Source organism: Stenella coeruleoalba (genome assembly GCF_951394435.1).
Source record: "Stenella coeruleoalba genome assembly, chromosome: 4".
In the NCBI taxonomy this organism is placed as follows: Eukaryota; Metazoa; Chordata; class Mammalia; order Artiodactyla; family Delphinidae; genus Stenella; species Stenella coeruleoalba.
Window position 1 is genome coordinate 30,349,315 of NC_137149.1, and position 21,976 is coordinate 30,371,290.

General features: G+C 38.7%; 1 protein-coding gene across 3 annotated transcripts in view; it reads left to right on the forward strand.

The window, feature by feature from the left end:
* Window positions 1-418: 418 nt before the first annotated feature.
* The window catches only part of COL25A1 (collagen type XXV alpha 1 chain), a gene marked incomplete at its 3' end in the record, with an annotated part of 460,030 nt that continues 438,472 nt past the window's right edge, over window positions 419-21,976 (forward strand). For all 3 annotated transcript variants that reach the window (XM_079919359.1, XM_079919357.1, XM_079919358.1), the window contains exons 1-2: window positions 419-751; window positions 1,829-1,898. In XM_079919359.1, the coding sequence (XP_079775485.1) occupies window positions 455-751; window positions 1,829-1,898 (367 nt within the window). In that variant the 5' untranslated portion in view covers window positions 419-454. The remainder of the gene's footprint in view (window positions 752-1,828; window positions 1,899-21,976) is intronic.

The window sequence follows — 21,976 nt, forward strand, 5'->3', positions numbered from 1 at the left end:
GAGGAAAGACACCGAATAGGTAGAAATAAGGCAAACTAACAGAGGCGCAACAGGTCCGGTGCTCTGCGGCGAGGGCGAGCGGCGGCCCCTCGCAGCGCCTTGGCCGCTGTCTCTTGGACCCCGCGCGGCCGCTCTCCTCAGAGGAGGACCCCGTCCTTTGAGGGGCCAGGAGGGACACCCGGGTGGGTTTCATTCCGGATTTTAGCTTATTGCCACCAGTCCCCGGACTGAGGGTGCTTTTCACTCGCAGCTGGGAGGGGAGAAGAAAGCGGAGGATGGTCCACGTCTGCGGGTCTCGGCGCTGATCCATCGCCGCGCCCCGGCTCCGACTCCGCCAACTAGTTGTGCAGCCACCGGGACTGAACTTTGGAGGAAACGTCCTTTTTCTTTCTTTTACGATTATTGGAGGTGGTAGAGGGTGGGAGGCGAAGCCGAGGCAGCCGACCCCGCCACGATGCTGGTGAAGAAGCAAGCAGGGAAAGGAGGGGGGCGGGAGCCGGGCTCCGAGGACCGGAGCCCAGCCGGGCAGCGTTGTGCCCGGACCGTGTCCCCGTGCGCCGCCCTGGCCGCCCTCCTGTCAGTAGTGGCCGTGATATCTTGTCTGTACCTGGGGGTGAAAACCAACGACCTCCAGGCGAGGATCGCCGCCCTCGAATCCGCCAAAGGAGACCCTTCCATCCGTCTGCTGCCTGATTGTCTGGATCAGCTCAAAGCAATGGTGCAAGAGAAAGTGGAGCGACTTCTGGCTCAGGTGTGAAAGGCTGGGGTGTTTTGCACGTGGATAACATCTTGCACAGGCGTGATTCTGTGTACATGACCAGCCTCTGCCTTACTGTATGCAGACGTGGTATGGCTGTGTGTACACATATATGCTAGGCCACCATCTCTGCTCACTGTAGCATATATTTGTATATGCACACACTTTGATATCACCCTCTGTGTCTCTATCACCTTCCCTTACTCTTCTTAATGTTTGCATACTAAACATATATGGAGGTCTAGAGGGGGGAAGGGTGGCCAGAAGGGCAGGGTGGCATTTCAGCTCTTTTTAGTTTCTGGAGTTGCATGTGGATCTTTTGCAATGTTGTGGAGAATATTCCTTGCAGAGATAACATCTGTTATATCCTTTTTAAGGTATAAGAAGGTTAGGACCATAGGTGTTATTAATATGCAGAAGGGAATCACTCTTAAAAGTGAAATAATTCTACATATGATTTTAGATCAATTATTTCACACATTGAATGTTTTCATATTAAATGTTTAAAAAGAAAAAAATAGTAGCTTGATTTTTTGGTAAAGGATGCAGTGCCATGGGTGTTTGTGAATGCAGAGCCATTGGAGTTGAGAGTTGAAAGGAATCTGTGTTAGGTTTATCAAAACCAGGGGTGTTTTAACTACAGTTAGGGGGTTTTCTGGAACTTGCTCTTCCAACGGAGAGGCTGTTTGGCCGTAGTGGCAGGACAACATGATAAGCAGTTGACCTTTATGTGTAAAATACTGGTTGTTTTAAAACCCCTAGCTTACCTAGAACTGCAACATGTTAATGCTGGTTTTTTGCACTGACTGAATATGCCTGAGCTGAGAGAGAGGGTGATGGTAGTTGAAGAATGGAGAAAGATGTTACACAAATCCAACAGTCTTGATACCATGTGAATGGTCATTTTCTTTTTTTAGGACTTGGGTACTGTTACCTTTTGACTAAAGTCCAAGTACATATGTAAACGTTAGTTATGCAGGCTGGTAAATCAGGCATAGGGCCAGAGTTCCTAAAGAATCCATTTTTCTACAATACTACTGATGATTGTTAATACCTCTTCTTTTCCTACAGAAATCCTATGAACATATGGCTAAAATAAGAATCGCAAGAGAAGCACCTTCAGAGTGCAACTGCCCAGCAGGTAAAATGGAACTTATTTCACAAAGTTTCCTCCATAGCAGAGCATTTTAAAACAAAGGTCCTGTGTCTGTCAAGTCTACCTGTAATAATAGTAAAGAAAGAATGCAGACTCAACTTACTTTAATAAAATCAACATGTCTGGGTAAAAGGATGGCAAATAAAGCCCAGATATTATTTTAAGCAGCATACCAAGGTCTGTTAAGGGAAAGCAAAGAAGGTAGAGATAATCACCAAAGAAAATACAGGCAAGATGATGTCCAAAGACAAAGTTCTTAGATTCAAAGATGGAAAATTATTCTTTAGTTTTATTCAATTTTAATATCTATGGTGAAAAGGACTGCAGAACACGTTAGATTTGAATTCCTTAGTGGCTAATGTTGCATTAGTACAGGTTTCTGTTTGACAAACGATTATGTTAGTAGACCTTGCCTGCTTTTATTTTCTATCAGAAAGGTTCTCTCGCCTATCCTATAGGAATGAGGACTGAAAGGAAATTAGTTCTTTATCTTGAGCTGTTCATTACAAACTATTGCATTCTCAGTGACTTCTCAGAAAAGGTTCTTATATTTTTACCATTTTTCTGTGTGGCTTTAGGGAACTATATTAATTTAATGACAGCATATTAGTAGAAGGATGAAGAAGAGAGACATTGATGAATAAAACCCCCTGGGTAATCATTAAATCTTCCTTCACAGACTCTGAGGCTTGGTAGTCAGTCATCTGTAGACCTAAAATTTAGAAGCCCTTGGAATATATCCATTGGAAAATGTCTAGTGGATTCAACTGATAGAAGTCGTGAAAAACTTCCATGAGTCTTGAGATTTTTGTTTCAGATCAATGGTGTTAATGCATTTATGAACATTTTAGTTTCTTTGATCATCATGTATAGAAAAGCGAGTCTCTTACATTGTTTTTCATGTTTAGGAACATGATACTTAGATACTTACACTGTATGGAAAGGCTAGTTCCTGAATTTTTTTCACATTCTGAGGTTTTTTTGCCTCATGTTAATTTGTTTTGACACAGCTAAACCAGGCACAATGTTTAGAAATTTCAAATGTCAACTCCTGATTGAACATCATAAAATTTTTACTATTTATGTTCTGCTATATTGTTGACCATAATGGAGCTGTATTTTTTAAAACTGAAGCCCTTTCAATTGAGAAGACATATACATTAGGTAACAGGAAAACAAAGAGTTAATGTTTTACATTGTAGGTTTCATTCTTAGTTGTTTTAAGTTGGGAAAGACCTCAGAAGTCAGAAATTCAAAGAAGGCACTTTTCTAGTGCAGGAATTAACTCATAACAACCTCACCGGCCTGTAGGGATTATTTAAATTCCCAAGACAGTTGGTACAGGACTTCACTGATCATACCACTCAGAATCCAGTGTTTTCTGTATACAGTACTCTTGCTAGCTGTGTGAAAAATAACTGGTATTTAATTAATTGGATTCTTAGTGAACTTGGTAAAAAGTAGAAAAGTAACAACCACAGCACTGAGGGTTTTTTCTGGGTATTTTAACTGCTTCATGATGTCTGATGTAAGCTGGTGGTTGAGGTCTAATCTGTAATCTGGAAGAAAGCCATTACATTTACAGTTCACCTTATATTATCTTGGAAGATCATTTTGAACCATTTTTCTTCTTAACATTAATTTAACAATAAATGGTGATTTCACCATGGTAACAAATAAATAAATAATACATGGTGATTTCCTTGGCGTTTTTGTTGGCTCTCCCTAATGGCTGCTTTACTTTCTTGCCACCACTAGAGCTCCACATTACACCAGTTTTCACCAGGTTACTCGAGAGGTAAACTTTTGAAGGTGCATATTCCAACACACAGAATTAAACAGGTTTCTTGCTGACAAATCACTGTTACAGAAACACTCTCTTCTGCTTGTGGAATAATTAGACATCATCAAAATAAAGGCATTATGTTGAAAATAGTATCCTGGGGAAAACCAGCTATTTTGAATTATGGTCAGTGAGGTATTGTTTTAGGGGATGAATGGGCTGGCCAAGAGGATTAGAAAGTAGATACAGTACTTCCCACCTGGTTTGGCTTTTACCTTCCTTTACAGTGACTAAGAGTTGTTACCCAGACATCTGTTCATAGGGCAGAGTGAGACAAGTCTGTGACCTCAGCTCAGTTCCTGTGGACAGATGCCCACCCCTTGAAGTTAACACTCTTGTTGACAGTCTCCGTCTCAGAGCCAAGGACTGATAGCAAAGGACTAATGCTGTGTTGTTTACGTTCACTTTTGATAGAATTCAGTCCCAGTGAAGTTTATCCAGGTAGGCTACAAGAAATTATAGAATTGAAAGCTTTTTTTTTTTTTTTTTAGCACAAGAAGGAACTTTTGTGGGAGAGGCATGAGAAAGACTGTTACTGAATGGTTTTTCATTGAATGGTTTTTCATTGAATGGTTTTTCAAGCATTCTCTCATTTAATCTTCACAACAACCCTGAGAGTTAAGTATTAGTGATCTCATTTTGCAGATGGAGAAGCTAAACTCAGAGAAAGTGACTAACTTAACATAGTAAAGGCAAGGTCAGGATTCATGCCCACATCTGACAGAATCAAAACCCAAAGTCTAATGAGGAATTGAGAATGAGTATAGGTTTTGGAGCTGGACAGTTCTGGATTGGAATCTTGCTACCTTCCTCCTAGGTTGATAATTTACCTGAAGTCTGGTGTATTATTGGCCATTCATTAGATGACAGCAGTTACTATTCTTTTTAATATATTGTGTGTTACTTGACTCTAATGTGTCCATGGGGACATATGATATAGGTGGGAAAACTGAGGCCTGAAGATGTATAACTTGCTCAAAGCCTCATGACTAGTTAATGGCAGCTTTTGGACTAGAACACCATATGCTTAATTAAACAAATATATCTGTAGATCATTCATTATTCAGATAATCAAATGAGTCAGTATCTCTTGGTGCTATATCAGTGAAGATATCGTATTAGTCTACTAAATTATTTTTACCAAAATTATAGGAAAAACTTTTGACCTTGAGGTAAGCCATGATTGAAGTAGGTAGAACCTGGGCTTAAAAGAGTATGGGGATAAAGAATGTACTTACAGTCTTCGTACCACATGTTTACAAAAAGAAGCACTTTATCTGACTCATTTTCACACTTATTTTTTAACAGCTTTATTGAAATATATTTTATAATATTTAAGTGTATGACTTAAAGATTAAAAAAAAATTATGGAGCTGGGCAGCCATCACCACAGTCCAATTTTAGATCACTTCATCATTCTCCAAAATTCACATTTACTTTTTTCATGTGCTCAGGAGAAGCTCTATTTCTTGAACATTTGCTTTAAAGAAATCTTGAAATAAAAATTTAAAAACCGTACAAATTAGAGTTCTGTTTAGCAGCATATTTGATTTAACAGTAGCTGAACCATGGAAATTCAGCTGTCATCTGTGGCTTGGCCTCTGTAAAACTTGACCTTCATAGGAGAGAATAAATCGGCTCTTTCCTGTGGCTGTACAATTCCATTCGGGGTTCTGTTCTTAGAGTCCTACATAAAGTATGTACAAATCAGGCATATTTATGGGAAGGTTTTAAGTTCCAACTGTTAAAGAACACTGGGAACCAGGCAGCCAACCAAAAGATGTTTCGATCACAAAGGTTTCTGTACCTTACTCATTAGTTGTGTTGCCTGCCCAGGGTGTTAGATGAAAGAACCTCTGGGACATAATGGACAGAGAACGTGAGTGGGCAATAAAGAATCCAGTGTTCTAGTCTGGATGACCGATAGTGGGCTTTCTTCCATGACAACATTTCTGGAGGAGCAATCAGGATCTGCCAGTAGGACTGCTTTAATGATAGACTCTGCTATATTCAGATAAAGAACGTTTCCTGATCAAGGGATTGCTTTAGTGTCATTGGGGTCATGGAATATAGATCTGTAAATTAGTTCAACAAAAAATTCTGAAGATATTATGTCTGACAAATGAGAGAAATTTGGGGGAATCCTAAAGAGTATATTTAGGCTATTCTTAAATCTTATTTTTGAATGAGATATATTGATTTTCTCTCATACCAAATAAAATTTTGATAAAAATATAGCAAAAAAAAAAAAAAAAAAAAAAGAATCCAGAGTTCTAACCCTGGCTTTACCATTAACATGTTGTACAGTCTTGGGGAAATCACTTCCAAGAATGATTTACAGACTCTGTTTTCATATCTCTGTTTTCATAATAGGAGTGTTGGACTAGAGTGATTTTGAAGGGCATTTGTCAATTCTCCAGTTATGAAGAGACTGTGTGTGCTAAATATATAGATACAGGAAAAATGCTGATGAACAAGGCAGACTTGGTATCTGCCCTCATGGCGCTTACATTTCAATGAGGATGACAGGCATTTAAAAATGACATGAATTTACAGGCATGACAAGTACAACCAAGAAAAAGTACAGTGTGCTTTGGAGCACATGACCAAAGTTTCTTCCGTACTGTTAATACTATGGATTTTTTTTTTTCTTTTCATTGGGGGTGGGATGGGAAAGAGAAATTCACAGTAGGAGAAAATCATAATATGAGAAAATCTGGCTTCTGATTACACATAAGAGCTCTAGCAATGGATAAAAAGCTGGTTTGCATAACCTCACCTGGCTTTTGGCTTTCCAAGAATTTATGGCCAGATGAAGGTGCACTGATAGCTGGTTTACACTGATAGCCAACTGAAACAGAAAGTGGCTTTAATATATAAAAGGTTGTGATCTGTTTGTCTACATTTCTCCTGAAAGCAGTGAGATTTGGGCTGAATAAGAGTTGAAACTTCCTGCCTGGTGGTACTGAACAGTTCCACTGGACCTGGCTCCTCTGTGTTCACAGATAATGATGAAATAATGTAACACGTCTAGTCATCTACTCAGAGAGTTTAGCTAGAAATAAAAAAGATATATTCCATAATTTCCGAGGTTCTTCCACGTCCTCCAAGTCTATGAAAATGGTTGGATACAAAGTAAGATTAAATGTAGGCAAGTAGAAGTACCTCCGATTCACAAATATGAGTGATACAGCCTCTGGTGACTGCTTTTGTGGCATCGTCTCAATTTGGGGAGGAAATAAAGGTTAACTGTAGCTTTAAGGTTGTGCACCCTTTCCCATCATATGAGAAGACCTTTAAATTACCTTGCTAACATAAATCTACTTTATCATATAAAACTGAATTTCCTACTAGCATGGTTTTTCACTCATGCTGTACATTTTTCTTAACCGGCTACAAGATGAATGGAAAGAGTGCATCAAGTAAGGACATAATAATGTATAGATTTTCAATTATGTAAGGTAAAGAAATTATGTAAGGTACAGAAATGGATTTGTAGAAAGAAAGCAAATTAAAATGCCATAAATGTTAAAATGCCATAAATAACAGGCATTCCCTTCCTCTCCTAAGGCCAAACAATACAATGTGACATCTGAGTGCCTTAAAGTCTTCATGTTAAATGGTTTCAGTCCTAATGGGTACAGCAGTTTGGGTGTAACATTTTTAGTTGGTCAGTAGTGACAGCTGGCAAAATGCCTCGGTCACCTGAAGGACCGAGGTCAAATTGCCTCTTGAAGCGGTGTTCTTGTTTCTTAGTAGCTTCTCCTCTGTTTCTCTTGTCTAAAAGTCATTAAGAAGCAAATCCTTCAAATATTCTTTTCTCTTTCTTACTTTAGTAATTCTGTTTTTCCATGAGCCGGGAATTATTTAAGAGAAGGATATGCATTCTGCATAAGTGTTAGTTCTTTCTAGCTCACTTGAAGAATGTGTAGGTACAAATAACCTCTCAGGATCTTAATAACCTGTAGTGCTTCTGATTGGTTTGTAACTATGTAAAGTCAACTACGTGGCGTTTTAAAAAACAGTATTTGAATGTCAAGATTAGGTCTAGGAATGAAGGAGGAGGGCATCCTCTCATCGACAAGATTAGGTGAATGGAGAGCTGGTGGGGAAACGTGTCAGAATCTGGACCGTTTTACAGTTCAGGGAGGCATTGTCTGCTGCGGGGGGAACCTCACTAGACACTCATCAAAATGACATCAATCTATGTTATCCTGAGTGGAAACCATCCAAAACCTATTATGAAAAAGTGTTTTTATTCCATCCTTCCACATTATAGATGCTACTTGGTGGTTTGTTGGAAGCTGAGAATGGGAAAACAATGTATGTGTCAGTGTGGGCTGCAGGCAATAGCCCAGTATGTGACTGCTAAACACAGAAGCATCCCCACCCTCCCTGTTGGCCAATATGGGTGAAGTTCCACACAGTGGTTTAATGCACCATGATATTTAACACTTATCTTTTTAGAATTTGTGTTAAAAATGACTGTGGCACACCTGCATACTGAATTCTTAGACATGCGTAGTTAGTTTCATTTGGGATGTGTTTAGCAACGTTGCAATTAAAAAATGTTTTATGGTCAACTTTTAAAAAGGAAGAGTGGGAAGCAGAAGTAAGTGGAAACCACTTACAAATTAAAATTGAGCACTTTTCATTGGTATCATATATTCCTTCACCAGAGTATTCTATGCCCTTTAAATGATAGAATTCCTTGAAGAAATGCCACCAGATGGCAGGCACCTTCCTTTCGTGACCACAAGGAGGGAGAACTGAGCTGAATAGTGGGACTTCCTCTGTTCTGTCAGCTCCTTCTCACTTAAATTCCTAGCAGACTTCTGTTTGCTATGGAAAAGTTTAATGGAAGGAGCAAGTAATTTCTTCCATCTATATTTGAAGACTAGACTGTCCTATCAGCTTTAAGATATTTAGAATAACCTAGTAAATTTCACATTTGTATTAGTCAAAACGTTCAGTTGTTTAGTAGATAAATTCACATATATGAACTTGAGACTCGTATTCCAGTAGCTAGAATAAATGAACCAAATGTAATTGAATTTACCAGTTGGAGATTTTGTGCTTATATTTTGTAATTTCTCAGAATCAAGAATCATTTGGAATCACTATCGTGATTTTGACGTCACTTCATCTGGAGTCTCATTTCAGCTTCAGTCACCACATAATGTGATAGTTGGGATGCGTTCTTTATTTTTCTCCTACTGTGTCCCTTCGTCTGATCACTTCGTCTGACTTGCCAGGAATGCCAAAAACTGTCTGTTTATTTGTATATTCATAATTTAGATTTTAGGAGCTCTAGGCTTCTGAATTATGTACACAGAGTTTTTATTCTTATATTTTACATGTAGTCAGCACATATTTAAATACATTTTAGGCTAAGTGGCTGAGTAAATTGGATGAATCGTAGGCAACGCTAGCTTGTGCATTATGGTAATATCAAGAGTCAGAATATGTCTAACTAGAAGTAGGCCTGGTCGTGTCAAAGGTAAAACCTACTTTCCTTTTTTTTTTTTATCAAAGAGTTCACATGTAACGGAGAGTGAAAAGGGGGAGGAAAAAGCCACCCTTATCTTGTAATCTCTTGGAATCATATCTCTTTACCATCACATTTATCAAGCTTGGTACTTTAGAGTTCCTGTTATAATGTAAATCTGGACAATTGTTAGAGAGTTGGAGCAATTCTCCATTATAGCTCTGTCCCCAGCACCCTCTTTTGCTCTCGTAGCAGCTAATTGCAGGGAGAAATCTCATAGGAGTCTCTCCGTCCAGTCTATTACAGGGCCAGAATCGTAGTATTACTTTTGATCCTTGAGATGCTAGAATTAAATAGGCCTGGAAAATTGGCACAGTTCTTTCCCAATATTCCTGTATCTTAGGTCAATTCTGACAGTTATTAAAGGTAAGTTGTTTGTATTACGCTTCTAGGAATTGTGAAACTCCAATTTCTGTCCCAGGGGATCCAAAATCCTGCTGGCATTTTAAAAATGTACATGATATGATCATAAGATAAAATATTTCCATGAACCATGCATAAAAATCAACCATTTGACTTTAAAGTCATGCTAGAATTGCTGTCAAATTCTAGGGCTTTGCCAGTGAACTTTGGAATACTAAAAGTCGTTTTTCTACTAAAAAAATAGGGCTCAAGGTCAGAGCAGACGAAGTTCGAATGAACACAGGCACCTTAAATAGCTGCCTTTCTGAGGATGGTTATTAACCTGGTTGGGGGTCAAGTGAGTTAAGTGTGTCAAGGACCAGGTGTCCCTGTGGGCAGACCCTGATGCTAACTGCTAAGTGGTCTCACAGCGTAATTGCCTTCCACTTCCTGAGGGAGTGGGTTGTGATTCCATTTCTACCAATCTCATTTATGAGCTCCATGGCTGGGGTTCTGGTTTGTATCTGTGTACCTCTAGGGCTTATTGTAGAGTTCTCTACAGAAAGTTAGCTATAAAAATTCGTAATGATTATAATGAAGATCTGTCAACTTGATTTGGTTGAGAACTTTTATTGTGACTTATCTCTTTACATACACTAATATCCTTATCCCCATGCCTTTTAACATTTTCCCTGAGGTCTTTGTGAGCCAAAACATATTAAAAATAATACAAACCTTAGAGTTCAAGTGGTTCAGGTGTTTTCTAGCATTTCTCAAGGAGGCTGGACCTTTAGAAAATATCTTAGGAGGAAATCCAGTATATGAAATTGGATACAATGTCACCTATACACACAATGATTGACCTTGGAGGTCAGAGGGGACAGAGGCCAAAACCCTATATGGTTTTTCTTTCCGTTGCCCACCCCACTCCCTGCCTGATGGCCCCTGAGGATCTCCAAAGAACCTTAGGAATCCATTGGATACTGTTAGAAAATTACTGGAAGTCCAATCTCCACTGTGATCCCAGCTCCTCTGTCTAGGGATACCATATGTTTGTCAACACATAACTCATCTCCAAATTCTGTAACTACAAACATTACAAGGAATGATGGAAGCAAGATTACTTATTAAAATGAATAGAATCCAGAAATGACTGTTAATATAATACCGTTCTTTAATGGGTTTTAGTAGTATAGCAAAGGAGATGTAATAATAGAGGTAGTGCAGGAAAGCTAGAAAAGTGCATTGTGTAATTGAGTGTGGGACTGTGCATCAGGAAATCAGCATCTCATCTCACCCCTTGTCTTCAAGTCACTTATTTTTTTAAGCTTTCAAGTCATTACATTGTTCTTGTTTTTTATGACAGTTTTTTGTATGTGTTTTTTTCACATTTCTTCCTTTGTATTTTTGCTTATTCTTTAATTTTGGATATTAACATGGGGCTTTCTCACCAAGTTACAGCAATCTATTACCTCTTCTCTATATTTATTTAAAGCAATTGATTTTTTTCAACTAATAGTGAATACTTGGTTTGCAAAGTAGTGTACATAAAGTAACTATTCCCAAATTATATTATTTATAGAAAATTTATAGTGTGAGAAAGTTGTTATTAAAGATACTTCTAAGATCTTTGAGACTTATTGATTTGATTCTTATTTGTGTTAAACTGATGATGTTTATGTATTAAAATTTAAAATGACAGTACAATGTGAATATATGAATTGTGCATCTGTGTTTAAATAATAATAGGAAAAATCTTCAGGAATTAACAACATTTTAGCCAATACTGAAGGGATATATGTAGTATATTTCAGAAAGAAAGTGTAGATCTGGGCACAACCATTCTGTAACAAGTACTGCAAAAAGAAGTTTGAAAGACAAAACTCTTCCTCCCATTGAGGTGAACATCCAGTGTCATCAGCAATGCTGTTTACTGTATGAGTAGCTAGCTGTGGACAGTAGTTTGGTCAAGTGCAACACCTTGATTGGCTTATTGGGCAGATAGTAGAATGACAACTGTACAAGTTATTAAGTTTTGGTGAGCAGTTTATTTTCTCCTTAATACACAGTCTTTTTTTTTTTTAATTAATTAATTAATTTTTGGCTGCGTCGGGTCTACGTTGCTGCTCGCAGGCGTTCTCTAGTTGCGGTGAGCAGGGGCAACTCTTCGTTGCAGTGCACAGGCTTCTCATTGCGGTGGCTTCTCTCGTTGCGGAGCACGGGCTCTAGGCGTGAGCTTCAGTAGTTGTGGCTCACAGGCTTCCGTAGTTGTGGCTCGCGGGATCTAGAGCCCAGGCTCAGTAGTTTTGCCGCATGGACTTAGTTGCTTCGCGTTACGTGGGATCTTCCTGGACCAGGGTTCGAACCTGTGTCCCCTGCATTGGCAGGCGGATTTTTAACCACTGTGCCACCAGGGAAGTCCCACAGCCTTAAACTCTGGACTTCCAGGAATTCTGGAAGAGAAAAATGACTTTTCTTTTTTAAGTTACTTTGCCTTTTGAGAGAAGACAATTATTAGTAAAGCAGCAAAGGTAGACTGACCAAGTACTAACGGCTGGAAAGACCAAGTATACCAGCCAAAGCTATTGTGAGCTGCAAAAAAGAGGTCTAACCAAACAAACTGTATTCCCTAAATTTACTGTCAAAACCCTACGGTTATACTGACAACTCTCCAGGAGTTTAAGCAGCAAGCTTGACAGCGTGGCTTAGTACTACTTTACATGTTATGCATCTGGAAGTTTTTAATAAAAGAAAAGCTCTAGCATTGAGAAACTACATCCGTAAAGAAACCAGGGCCTTTATGTTCTTCTGTATAGTTTCCTTCTCTGCATAGTTATTTAATGCTTTAGATTTCAGCTACTTCTGATACTCTCCTGAATATTACTTTGGTTCTGCAATCAAGTTCTGTATGAGGAATGCTATGTGTTGGTGGTAAACTTTATGTTACCATTTTTGGAATGTTAAAAGGAAAGTTAACTTATTTTTATGGCCAAAAGTATCCTTGAATTGAGAGGTCTGAGGTATACTTTCTGTTTTCTGTGTGTGACCCCATGACACATTAGATTCAGAATGTATTTTATTCTTTTAAGCCTTCATCTGTTTGAGTAGAAAACCCTTGCTTCCAGCCCCAATCCTCAAGAAGAAATCCCAGATAGAGGAATTTTGTAATCGGTCACATTTATCCCCTAGATATGTATATCATACATCATTTTTCTCCTCATTTTCAATTTTTTAGTCTCTATTTTTGTTTAACTGTAGTCATATACCACTAGCATTTTGAACGTTCACATGGCTTTATAGTTATAGGATGTGATGAGATTAATAATGTTCATTGAACTTCTGAAAACCAAGAATGAACACAACAAACACACCCAGAGACAGAGATGAACAAGCATTGTCCTAAAGTGAGTTGTTGTTGGCAAACAGAGTGGACAAGGTTGTCTTTGGGATGTAGCCATGTACTACCTATGAGACTACAAAAATAGAGGGTCTTCTATACTCTTGAATGAGAACTCCCATTCTAGTCAGGCCTCTCTCCTTTCCACCCTCTCTTCCTCCCCTTCTCTAGCATGAATATAAACTGTATTTTTGTCTCCATTCAATGGATGACACTCTGCCTGGCCTACGGTCCATCTCTAATTTGACCATTCAGGGACTTTGTCACCCTTAGGTCCCCAAACCTCTAGGCTTTTCCTGGGCAATAGCTATACTTGTGATTAAATCCAGCAGTATAACTGAGAAAACATCAATGGTAAATATCAATATTTCTCCCAAATTTCAAAAAGTAACTAATTGTTTCTCCAAAACTACTGTTAAAAAATTTTCAAAAAAGGTAAAACCATGACTTTCCTACAGATAGAAAATGAACGTGTTAATGACTTCACTTAACTCATTAAAGAAGTAGGTGGTGAGATGTGATAACCAGTTCAAAGGAGAATTTAAAGATAGACACATTTATAGTTGTAGAATATTGAAATTGATGTCTAAATGGAGGCAAAACTGGACTTTGCCACAGTGAGGGAGGCAAGTCAATTGCACTCAGCCAGAAAGAATTTGCATGTCTATAGACAAGATTTATTTGGCTTTGTTATTAGTTATCTACAACTTATAGAGTTTTAAAATAGCTCCCAAAGAATCAGAATGACATAAGTAGGAAGGGTGTGCTGTAGGCAAGGCATAGTTTTCTGCTGGAGTGCGTATTTCTCCCCTACATTACACTAAAGCAGCTTTACAGGAAAAAATTCTTTAGGTAAGAATTTTTTTTTTCTCTTTAGTGTAGTAATGGTTATTTATTTTTTGTCTTTATCCGTGTTCGTATCTTGTGGTACTCAATTTTCTTATTGTTGCTAAAATTATTTAAAGGACAGTTCCTTTCAGTTAGGCTTTATGTACTAGACCCATGGGGGGGGGAGTGCTGATCGCTATGCCTATATTACTGGCATGATGTATGTAAGTAGTCTTTAAAATGGTAACACTGAAAGTTTGTTTAAGGTAGAGACCACTTTGGAAGACTCAGCTTCCTGTATTTGGGTATCCGTGAGTAGTTTCACTCATGTAAAAGAAGGAATTGCTGACCTTGCTCTTGCGTTTTGGTACACTAGGCCCAGGCAATTACATTTACATAGGCCGTATTTGCCTGGTGTGAGCATGTGGTTGCCTCTGGGATTCTGTGCTGCTATTTTGGGCATCCTGCTTTGACTTCAGTTACCTACTAGTTTGGCTTTCCGTTGGACACTCCATCCAATTCCCTTCGTATTCATTCATGCGTTGCTACTTCAGACAACTTGTCTTTAGTCCATACTCTAAGATTCATTTCCTGTTCTTGGCCAGTCACCTCTCCTGTTGTCCCTGCCTTGTTTGATCTCCCTCCCCTTCTGCCACTACCCGCCCACACTGTTCACTTACCAGCATCCCAACCAGCTCAGCCCTCAGCTGCCCAGGTGTATCGATGCTCTTCTTTGTTCCTACCTGTTTCAGTTGCTGCCGCCTTTTGGCTGAACCCACTGGAATTTTGGCAGAAGAATGGCTGAAGCTAGATAACGGCACTGTGTATACATTCTAGGAAGAAAGTATGTTAGGATAGGGGCTGAGTGAGGGCTGATACATTGAAAGTACACGGTGAGTGGTGGTTTTTTTGGTAGGGAAATATTTAGCTTCGTCAGAAGCAGCTTATGTTCTGGTAGTCCCATATTACTAGATGGAGGAGAGAGTTGATTATAAATATTAAATATTTTGGATATTAGTATGTCAACTTTCTATATTGTGGGTAGTAACTGACCTCTGGTATTACCTCACTCCAATCAACTCTGGCAAAGGTGAAGGGGTCATGTGTATAGTAGTCTTTAAACAATTTTTAATTCAATTAATAAAATATTTATGGCGATTAACTATGAATGAGACCCAGTGCCATATGCTTTACTATTTAAAGAAATAAGTAGGCTGCTAAGCTCTTATGAAGGAACAATGGTGTCAGATATGTAGACTGGACTACAAGAGAAGTAAAAGCTACAAAAGTATAGCCTGTAGCCAACTGTATCCAATTTTAATGGATTTAAAACTATAATGATAATTGGTATTTGAACTCATAATTCCACTTCATTTACTTTTCATAACTTCAAAAAGAGCAACATGTTGTTAGAGGAGTTGATATTTGAATTTCTAAAAGACTTTTTTCTAGAAAATGGAAAAGTTCTCTAATGAGTACTGTGATACTTTGCAGAAATGATGGTGACATACCAATTAGATGGTTTTTCTGAATATAAATTATATATTATAATTTAATATACATTTATTATATATTATTATTAATATATATTTATATATATAACTTAATATCTAGTTTCTGAATATAAATGATCTCTGTGAGTTGTTAGGTCAAGTGTAACATTTTTAACCCCTCTCCAGTGTACTTTCCGTGGCAGTTATCTTTAGGGAGACTTGCAGGGTTTCTTAAATGTCAGTTCAGATTCTATGGCCATGTTTTCTAGTGAGGAGAGCATCTCTGGGTCTTGGCTAGCCTCTCTTGGCTTTTCAAGGACAGAGGTCCATGCAGGTGGCCTTAAGTAACAGTGGTGCAGGGCTTCTCAGCTTTGTTCCCGCTGACATCTTGGACTGGATAATTCTTTGTTGTGGGGAGTGGTCCTGTGCATTGTAGAATGTTTAGCAGCATCCCTGGCCTCTCCTGCCTGGATACCAGTTGCACTCAATTTCCATAATGAAACAATGTCTCAACATTACCAGATGTCCCCCAGGGGTCGAAATCACTGCTAGCGATTTCAGGATACCCAGTGAGTAAGGAAGGCAGCAATATCAACTCTGCAGCTGGCTCCTCTAGAACAGGGGTCCCCAACTCCTGGGCCATGGACTGGTACCCGTCCGTGGCCTGTTAGGAACTGGGCCGCACAGCAGGAGGGGAGCAGCCGGTGAGTGAGTGAAGCTTCACCTGTGTTTACAGCCGTTCCCCATCGCCGCTCCCCATCGCTCGCATTACCATCTGAGCTCCACCTCCTGTCAGATAAGCAGGCATTAGATTCTCATAGGAACAGGAACCCTACTGTGAATTGCCAATATGAGGGATCTAGGTTGCATAATCCTTGTGAGAATCTAATGCCTGATGATCTGAGGTGGAGCTGAGGTGGTGATGCTAGTGCTGGGGAGCGGCTGCAAATACAGATTATCATTAGCAGAGAGGTTTGATTGCACAGAGACCATGATAAATCAATTGCTGGCAGACTCATATCAAAACCCTGTCAGTAACTGGCAAGTGAAAACAAGCTCAGGGGTCCCACTGATTCTGCATTATGGTGAGTTGTATAATTATTTTATTATATATTACAATGTAATAATAATAGAAATAAAGTGCACAATAAATGTAATGCACTTGAACCATTCCACAACCATTCCCCCAGCCCCCCGCCCCCCGATCCATGGAAAAATTGTTTTCCATGAAACTGGTCCCTGGTGCCGAAAAGGTTGGGGACCGCTGTCCTAGAAGAATAGGAGATGGGAGATGGTCAGAACAGTCAGGACGTATTATCATCCCCTCAGCAGGAGGCGTCCAGTGCAGTGTCCTCTGAGCTTAAGAATTTTATCTCTGCTTCTACTGCTTTTGTCAAGGCCACTTCTCTTTTCTCCCTGTGGCTGCTTCTCTCTTTTTACCTGGTGGTCAAAGTATTGCCCAAGGTTGACCTCTTTCTTTGTGTTTGATTACAGCATTGTTGTTATTATTATTAAAATAATACATGCATATGACAAAAAAGCAAACATTTGTATTAAAAATGGTACACTCCTCGCTAGAGGAGTCTACTGTTATTAGTTTGTTGTGTATCTTCCCAACACAAATTGATTTACATCATTCTTTCTAAAGGCTGTAGAGTAATCTGTTGTATAAATGTACCACAGTGTATTCAATAAAAAGGCAGATCACTTTTGAAAGTTCAGATATTGCTTCCTAGTTCTGGTTTTCCTGTTTCCTGAGGAAGATTGCTTTGATTTGTACTTCTATTTCACACAGCCTAAAGCTGTATGTGTGGGAGCTTAATAAATAGTTGTTGATGAAAGGTACTACTGATGTGATGTGCTGATGATAAATATTTAACAACTGCTCTCAAAAAAAAAAAGCCCCGATTTGTAGCATTTGTAGATTTCCAAGGTGTGACTATCCTACCAGAGTCAGAATTGAATTCCCTCAATTGCAAGTTAACAAAATGGCATTAGAAAGTGATAAGTTTGGGTGTTTATTAGCTTTGTTTTTAATATAATTTACTTCATTGTAAGTTTATATAATTTAACTTTTAACAATGACTGTTTAACGATGGGCTTGCAAAATCCTGCAAAATGACAACTGGATCTCCTGAGTCAGCTTCTGGTACCTGTTGGCACTGGTGTCCTTGATTCCATATAGAGTGTACTGCGTGGTTCTTGGTAATATCTCCAAGTGGTAATGCTGTCTCTGATAGTATTTTAGAATCTCAATGCTGGGAGGGTCTTTAAGGGTTATCCAGACTTACATTTGCACCTGGTACTTGAATTCCCTCCGTGACATTCTGGTTAAATGGTCATTAACTTCTGATTGTCTCTTGAATAGACCATTCAATCTTTAGACTGGTTTATTAAAAAGTTTCTTCTGTTAGGTTAAAATTCATCTTCTTGTGGGCATTCATTTGATTCTGTACACCATCCCCACCCTGCATCATAAAAAATAAATCAAATACCTCTGTCCTATGACAACTCTTCAAATATTTGAAATCACCTGTTGTATTTCTTATTGAGGTTTTTATTTTTGGAATAAATGCCCTTGACTCATTCAAGCATTTCGGGTTGTCTACTTCTTTCTTAAAGTGTTGCACATTGATTTGAATAAAACTCCAGATGGCCTGGCGGGCATATATACCGGAGGGAGAGAGAAGAAAACTTCCCTAGTTCTGGATACTATTACTGCTGATTAATGCAGCCTAATATTACAGTAATTTTCTTGCTGGTTCCATAATTCTATTAACTGTCACTGAGTTTAGCATTGGTGAAAACCCCTAATTATTTTTCATTTATGCTGCTGTTACATCCTGTCTTTCTCACTCTTAATTTTATAGTTTTGGTTTTTTTGGGGGGGAGGGGGAGGAAAATCAAGCCTTTGTATTATATTTATTCACTAAATTCTCATCTATTTTTATAGAATCCAACTTCAGCCTTGTCAGAATTTGTTAGGATCATGATTCTTTCAATACATTTCCAACTCATCTTGGCTTCATATGATTTGGAAATTTAATGAACCGACCAACATTGTTTTCTTCGGATTCTGTGATGAAATGCCTGAGCTTAAGAGAGCTCAGGACAGAACCAAGTGGCTTTCTAGTAGTCTTTCCCTTTGGTTGCCATTAATCTATTTATAAGTACCTTTGGAATTGTCTTTCTACCAGTGATCCATGCACTCAGTTGTCTTGTCTTTTGTTTATTGCAATGTGTCCAGCTGTGTTCCTCAGAACACCATTTCCTTTTCTTGTTAACAAACGTTCTGAGGAAGGAAGTTTCAAGACAAATTAGAGATGCACAGGGTTAAACAAATATAAGCAGATTTATGTACTGTAGGATTTGTGTATTGTGAATCTCCAAAATGGGGAATATAATATATCGTGTTTTAACTGTTTATGGTCATGGAACATTTTTTTTTCTGTTTAGATAAAAAATATGTCTAAGAGCAAATTGTTTTGTGGGTTGATAATTGTTTTCATTAAACTAGGGTATCCTATCATCAAATTGGAGCGTAAGACCTACCTAAAAGCATTCACATAGCTTAAAAAAATTTTTTTATTGAAGTATAGTTGCTGTACAATATTACGTAGGTTACAGGTATACAAAATAGTGATTTCTAATAGTGATTTTTAAAGGTTATAGTCCATTTATAGTTGTTATAAAATATTGGCTATATTCCCCGTGTTGTATAATATATCCTTGTAGCTTATTTTATACCTAATAATTTGTACCGCTTACTCCCCTACCCCTATGTTGCCCCTTGCTCCTTCCCTTTCCCCATTAACAATTTCTCTCTTTTTGTGCCTTTTAATTATTTTAATGCTTTTATAAATAACTTCACAGTGAATAATCTGATATATAAGTCTTTGTGTGGATCACTGGTAATTACCTGTAAGTGGAATTGGTGATTCAAATATTGTAAACATTTCTACAGCCCATAATGCATACAAATTGCACATTAGAAAGTGAATAGAAGAGCTGATCTCTTGGCATCCTCCCTGGCACGGTAGGGAACTTTTGAAGGCAGGGGGTAATACAACCATAGTATAAAGAATTAGCAAATGGTATTTAAAAATATTTTAAACTGTTTTGATTCTATAGTTAAGTGAAATATTCTCACAATTCCTTCCAAAGTCTGTTCATTTTTTCGCCATTTAGCTCTTGTTTACTTTTCGTGCTATAGAGGGAAAAATATTCTAGTGTTCTAAGTACAAAAGAGTATTCTGATTATAATAATCATTTCTGAAGCACTTGACTGTTCTTGAAGTTTTGTCCTGAAGGCTTTGCAGAAACTTTGGTTTCTTTTGCTCTTATTCAATGGAAAGGTGGATTTAAAATGCAGTCAGTAATCTATCAACATTCTACTGTACTTTTGGAGTAGCTGAAGAATTGCTTAATATGAACTTTATTATTCATATAAAAACACGATTTCACGGAGAGGTGAACTAGTTTCTCAAACGTACTTGAAGCAAAAACAGAATGTAACGGCGTGACTCATCAGTTTCCCCATTAAGTTGGTTTTCTGCTGCCTGCAGGATGGCATATTGACATATTCTGTAAACTCAGCAAGAATTCATGATTATATTGACAGTGCATTTGACTATAACTTAGAAAGAACAGTCCCTGTTCTAGGGGTTTTCAAGGAAGGGAAGTGTTTTCAAGGAAGAAAGTTTAGTAGAGTGACTGGCAAATGGGCTTATATAGTCTTAAAAAGGAAAACACCCACTGTTGTTTTCTTTACTTCAGTGTTGCTCCTTATTAAATAGCTGGACAAAATCTTTTAAACCAGTATTTTGGGGAAAAAACAGATTAATAACTGTTACATAACCATGAAGAACTTGGAAGTGGCTTTTCCTATTCTTGAATGCGATTGAGCTTCCTGCATGTAAAAATATGCTTTGAGTAGATTATTAGTTGTTAACCACCATTAAGTTGTCCCTTTAGGTCACAGCCAGCTCATATCCATGTACCTTCCAGAACGGACCATCTGGCCAATTAAGCATTCTAAAGGCAGCTTAAGGGCTTCCTTGGTGGCGCAGTGGTTGAGAGTCCGCCTGCCGATGCAGGGCACACAGGTTCGTGCCCCGGTCCCGGAAGATCTCACATACCGCGGAGTGGCTGGGCCCGTGAGCCATGGCCGCTGAGCCTGCGCGTCCGGAGCCTGTGCTCCGCAACGGGAGAGGCCGCGGCAGTGAGAGGCCCACGTACCGCAAAAACAAGAAAGAAATCAAGGCAGCTTAAGGTGTGGAGTGCTAGTCCTTCCTTGCAAAGTTAGAATCTCTTCTGTTTGATTAAAAAGGAAGCTAAAATGTCAAAATAACTGTTCTTTCCGTCCCTCTAACTTTTTTTTTTTTTTTTTTTTTTTTTTTGCGGTACACGGGCCTCTCACTGCTGTGGCCTCTCCCGTTGCGGAGCACAGGCTCCGGACGCGCAGGCTCAACGGCCATGGCTCACGGGCCCAGCCGCTCCGCGGCATGTGGGATCCTCCCGGCCCGGGGCACGAACCCGTGTCCCCTGCATCGGCAGGCGGACTCTCAACCACTGCGCCACCAGGGAAGCCCTCGTCCCTCTAACTTTTAAAAATACCTTATTTATTTGGAATCTACGTTTTCTAATGTTTTTGGAAAAGAGAAGAATTTAAAAAAATATAGTAAGCTGATGTCAGGGATTTGTTCAAGACTGCAATTTTCAGATCATGATATAAAGTCAATTCTTAGCAATCTCACACTCTAGTTGCTTGAGTGCATTCTTAATCACAAAAGAAACATTAAGCAACGTCTTGAAACTTTTTAGGTTTCTTTCAGTAAGTCTGCTGGTGCTTAGCAAAGAGGCCTTCTGACTCTGTTGAGACTTTTGGTAAAGCCGACACAGAACAGATGAGGTAAATAACCATCACTAGCCTTGACATCAACATGAGCTTCAATCATGGTCTACTGTTTTTTTTTTTTTTTGACCCTAGAGTACATTTTTCATAAGTAAGATCCATGCCACGGAAGTTAGTCATGCAGTTTTTTTACCTGAACATCCTCAGTCATTATCTCGAATTTTCTAAATGCAACTTTATCATTCTGCAGATCAGCAAGGCTCATTTCGAAAACATGACCCTTGAGGTCATCAGGTCAACATTGGTTCCTTGAGTTCTTGTGACTAGTGTTTTTCCTGTAGTTCTCATAGCTAGTGGTTTTACATCCTACCAATCTTTTTTAGAAAATAGATCAACCACTTTCTTCTTGGCTCCCTTTTTGCTGCCTTGCATAAGGCTCTTGTTCTTGCCGAGCACCGTGGTGCTGCTTTGAGAGCCAAAAGGATGTGTTTCCTATAAAATTGATAAAATTCAGGTTAAGCATTTTTGGCAAGAATATTTTATAGGTGATACTGTCTCATCCTTTGTTGCTTTAACGGCTAAATAGGATTCAATTGAATGGATGCGTAATTGAAACAATACTGTCAATGGATAAACATTTGGGTTGTTTCTCATCTTAAAACATCTTTTAAACAGATAGTAATGCACTTTGGTGAAGAGAAGGGAATGCTTAAAATTTGCTCATATTTTCATCTTCTTTGTTCAGGCCTGTTGAAGTG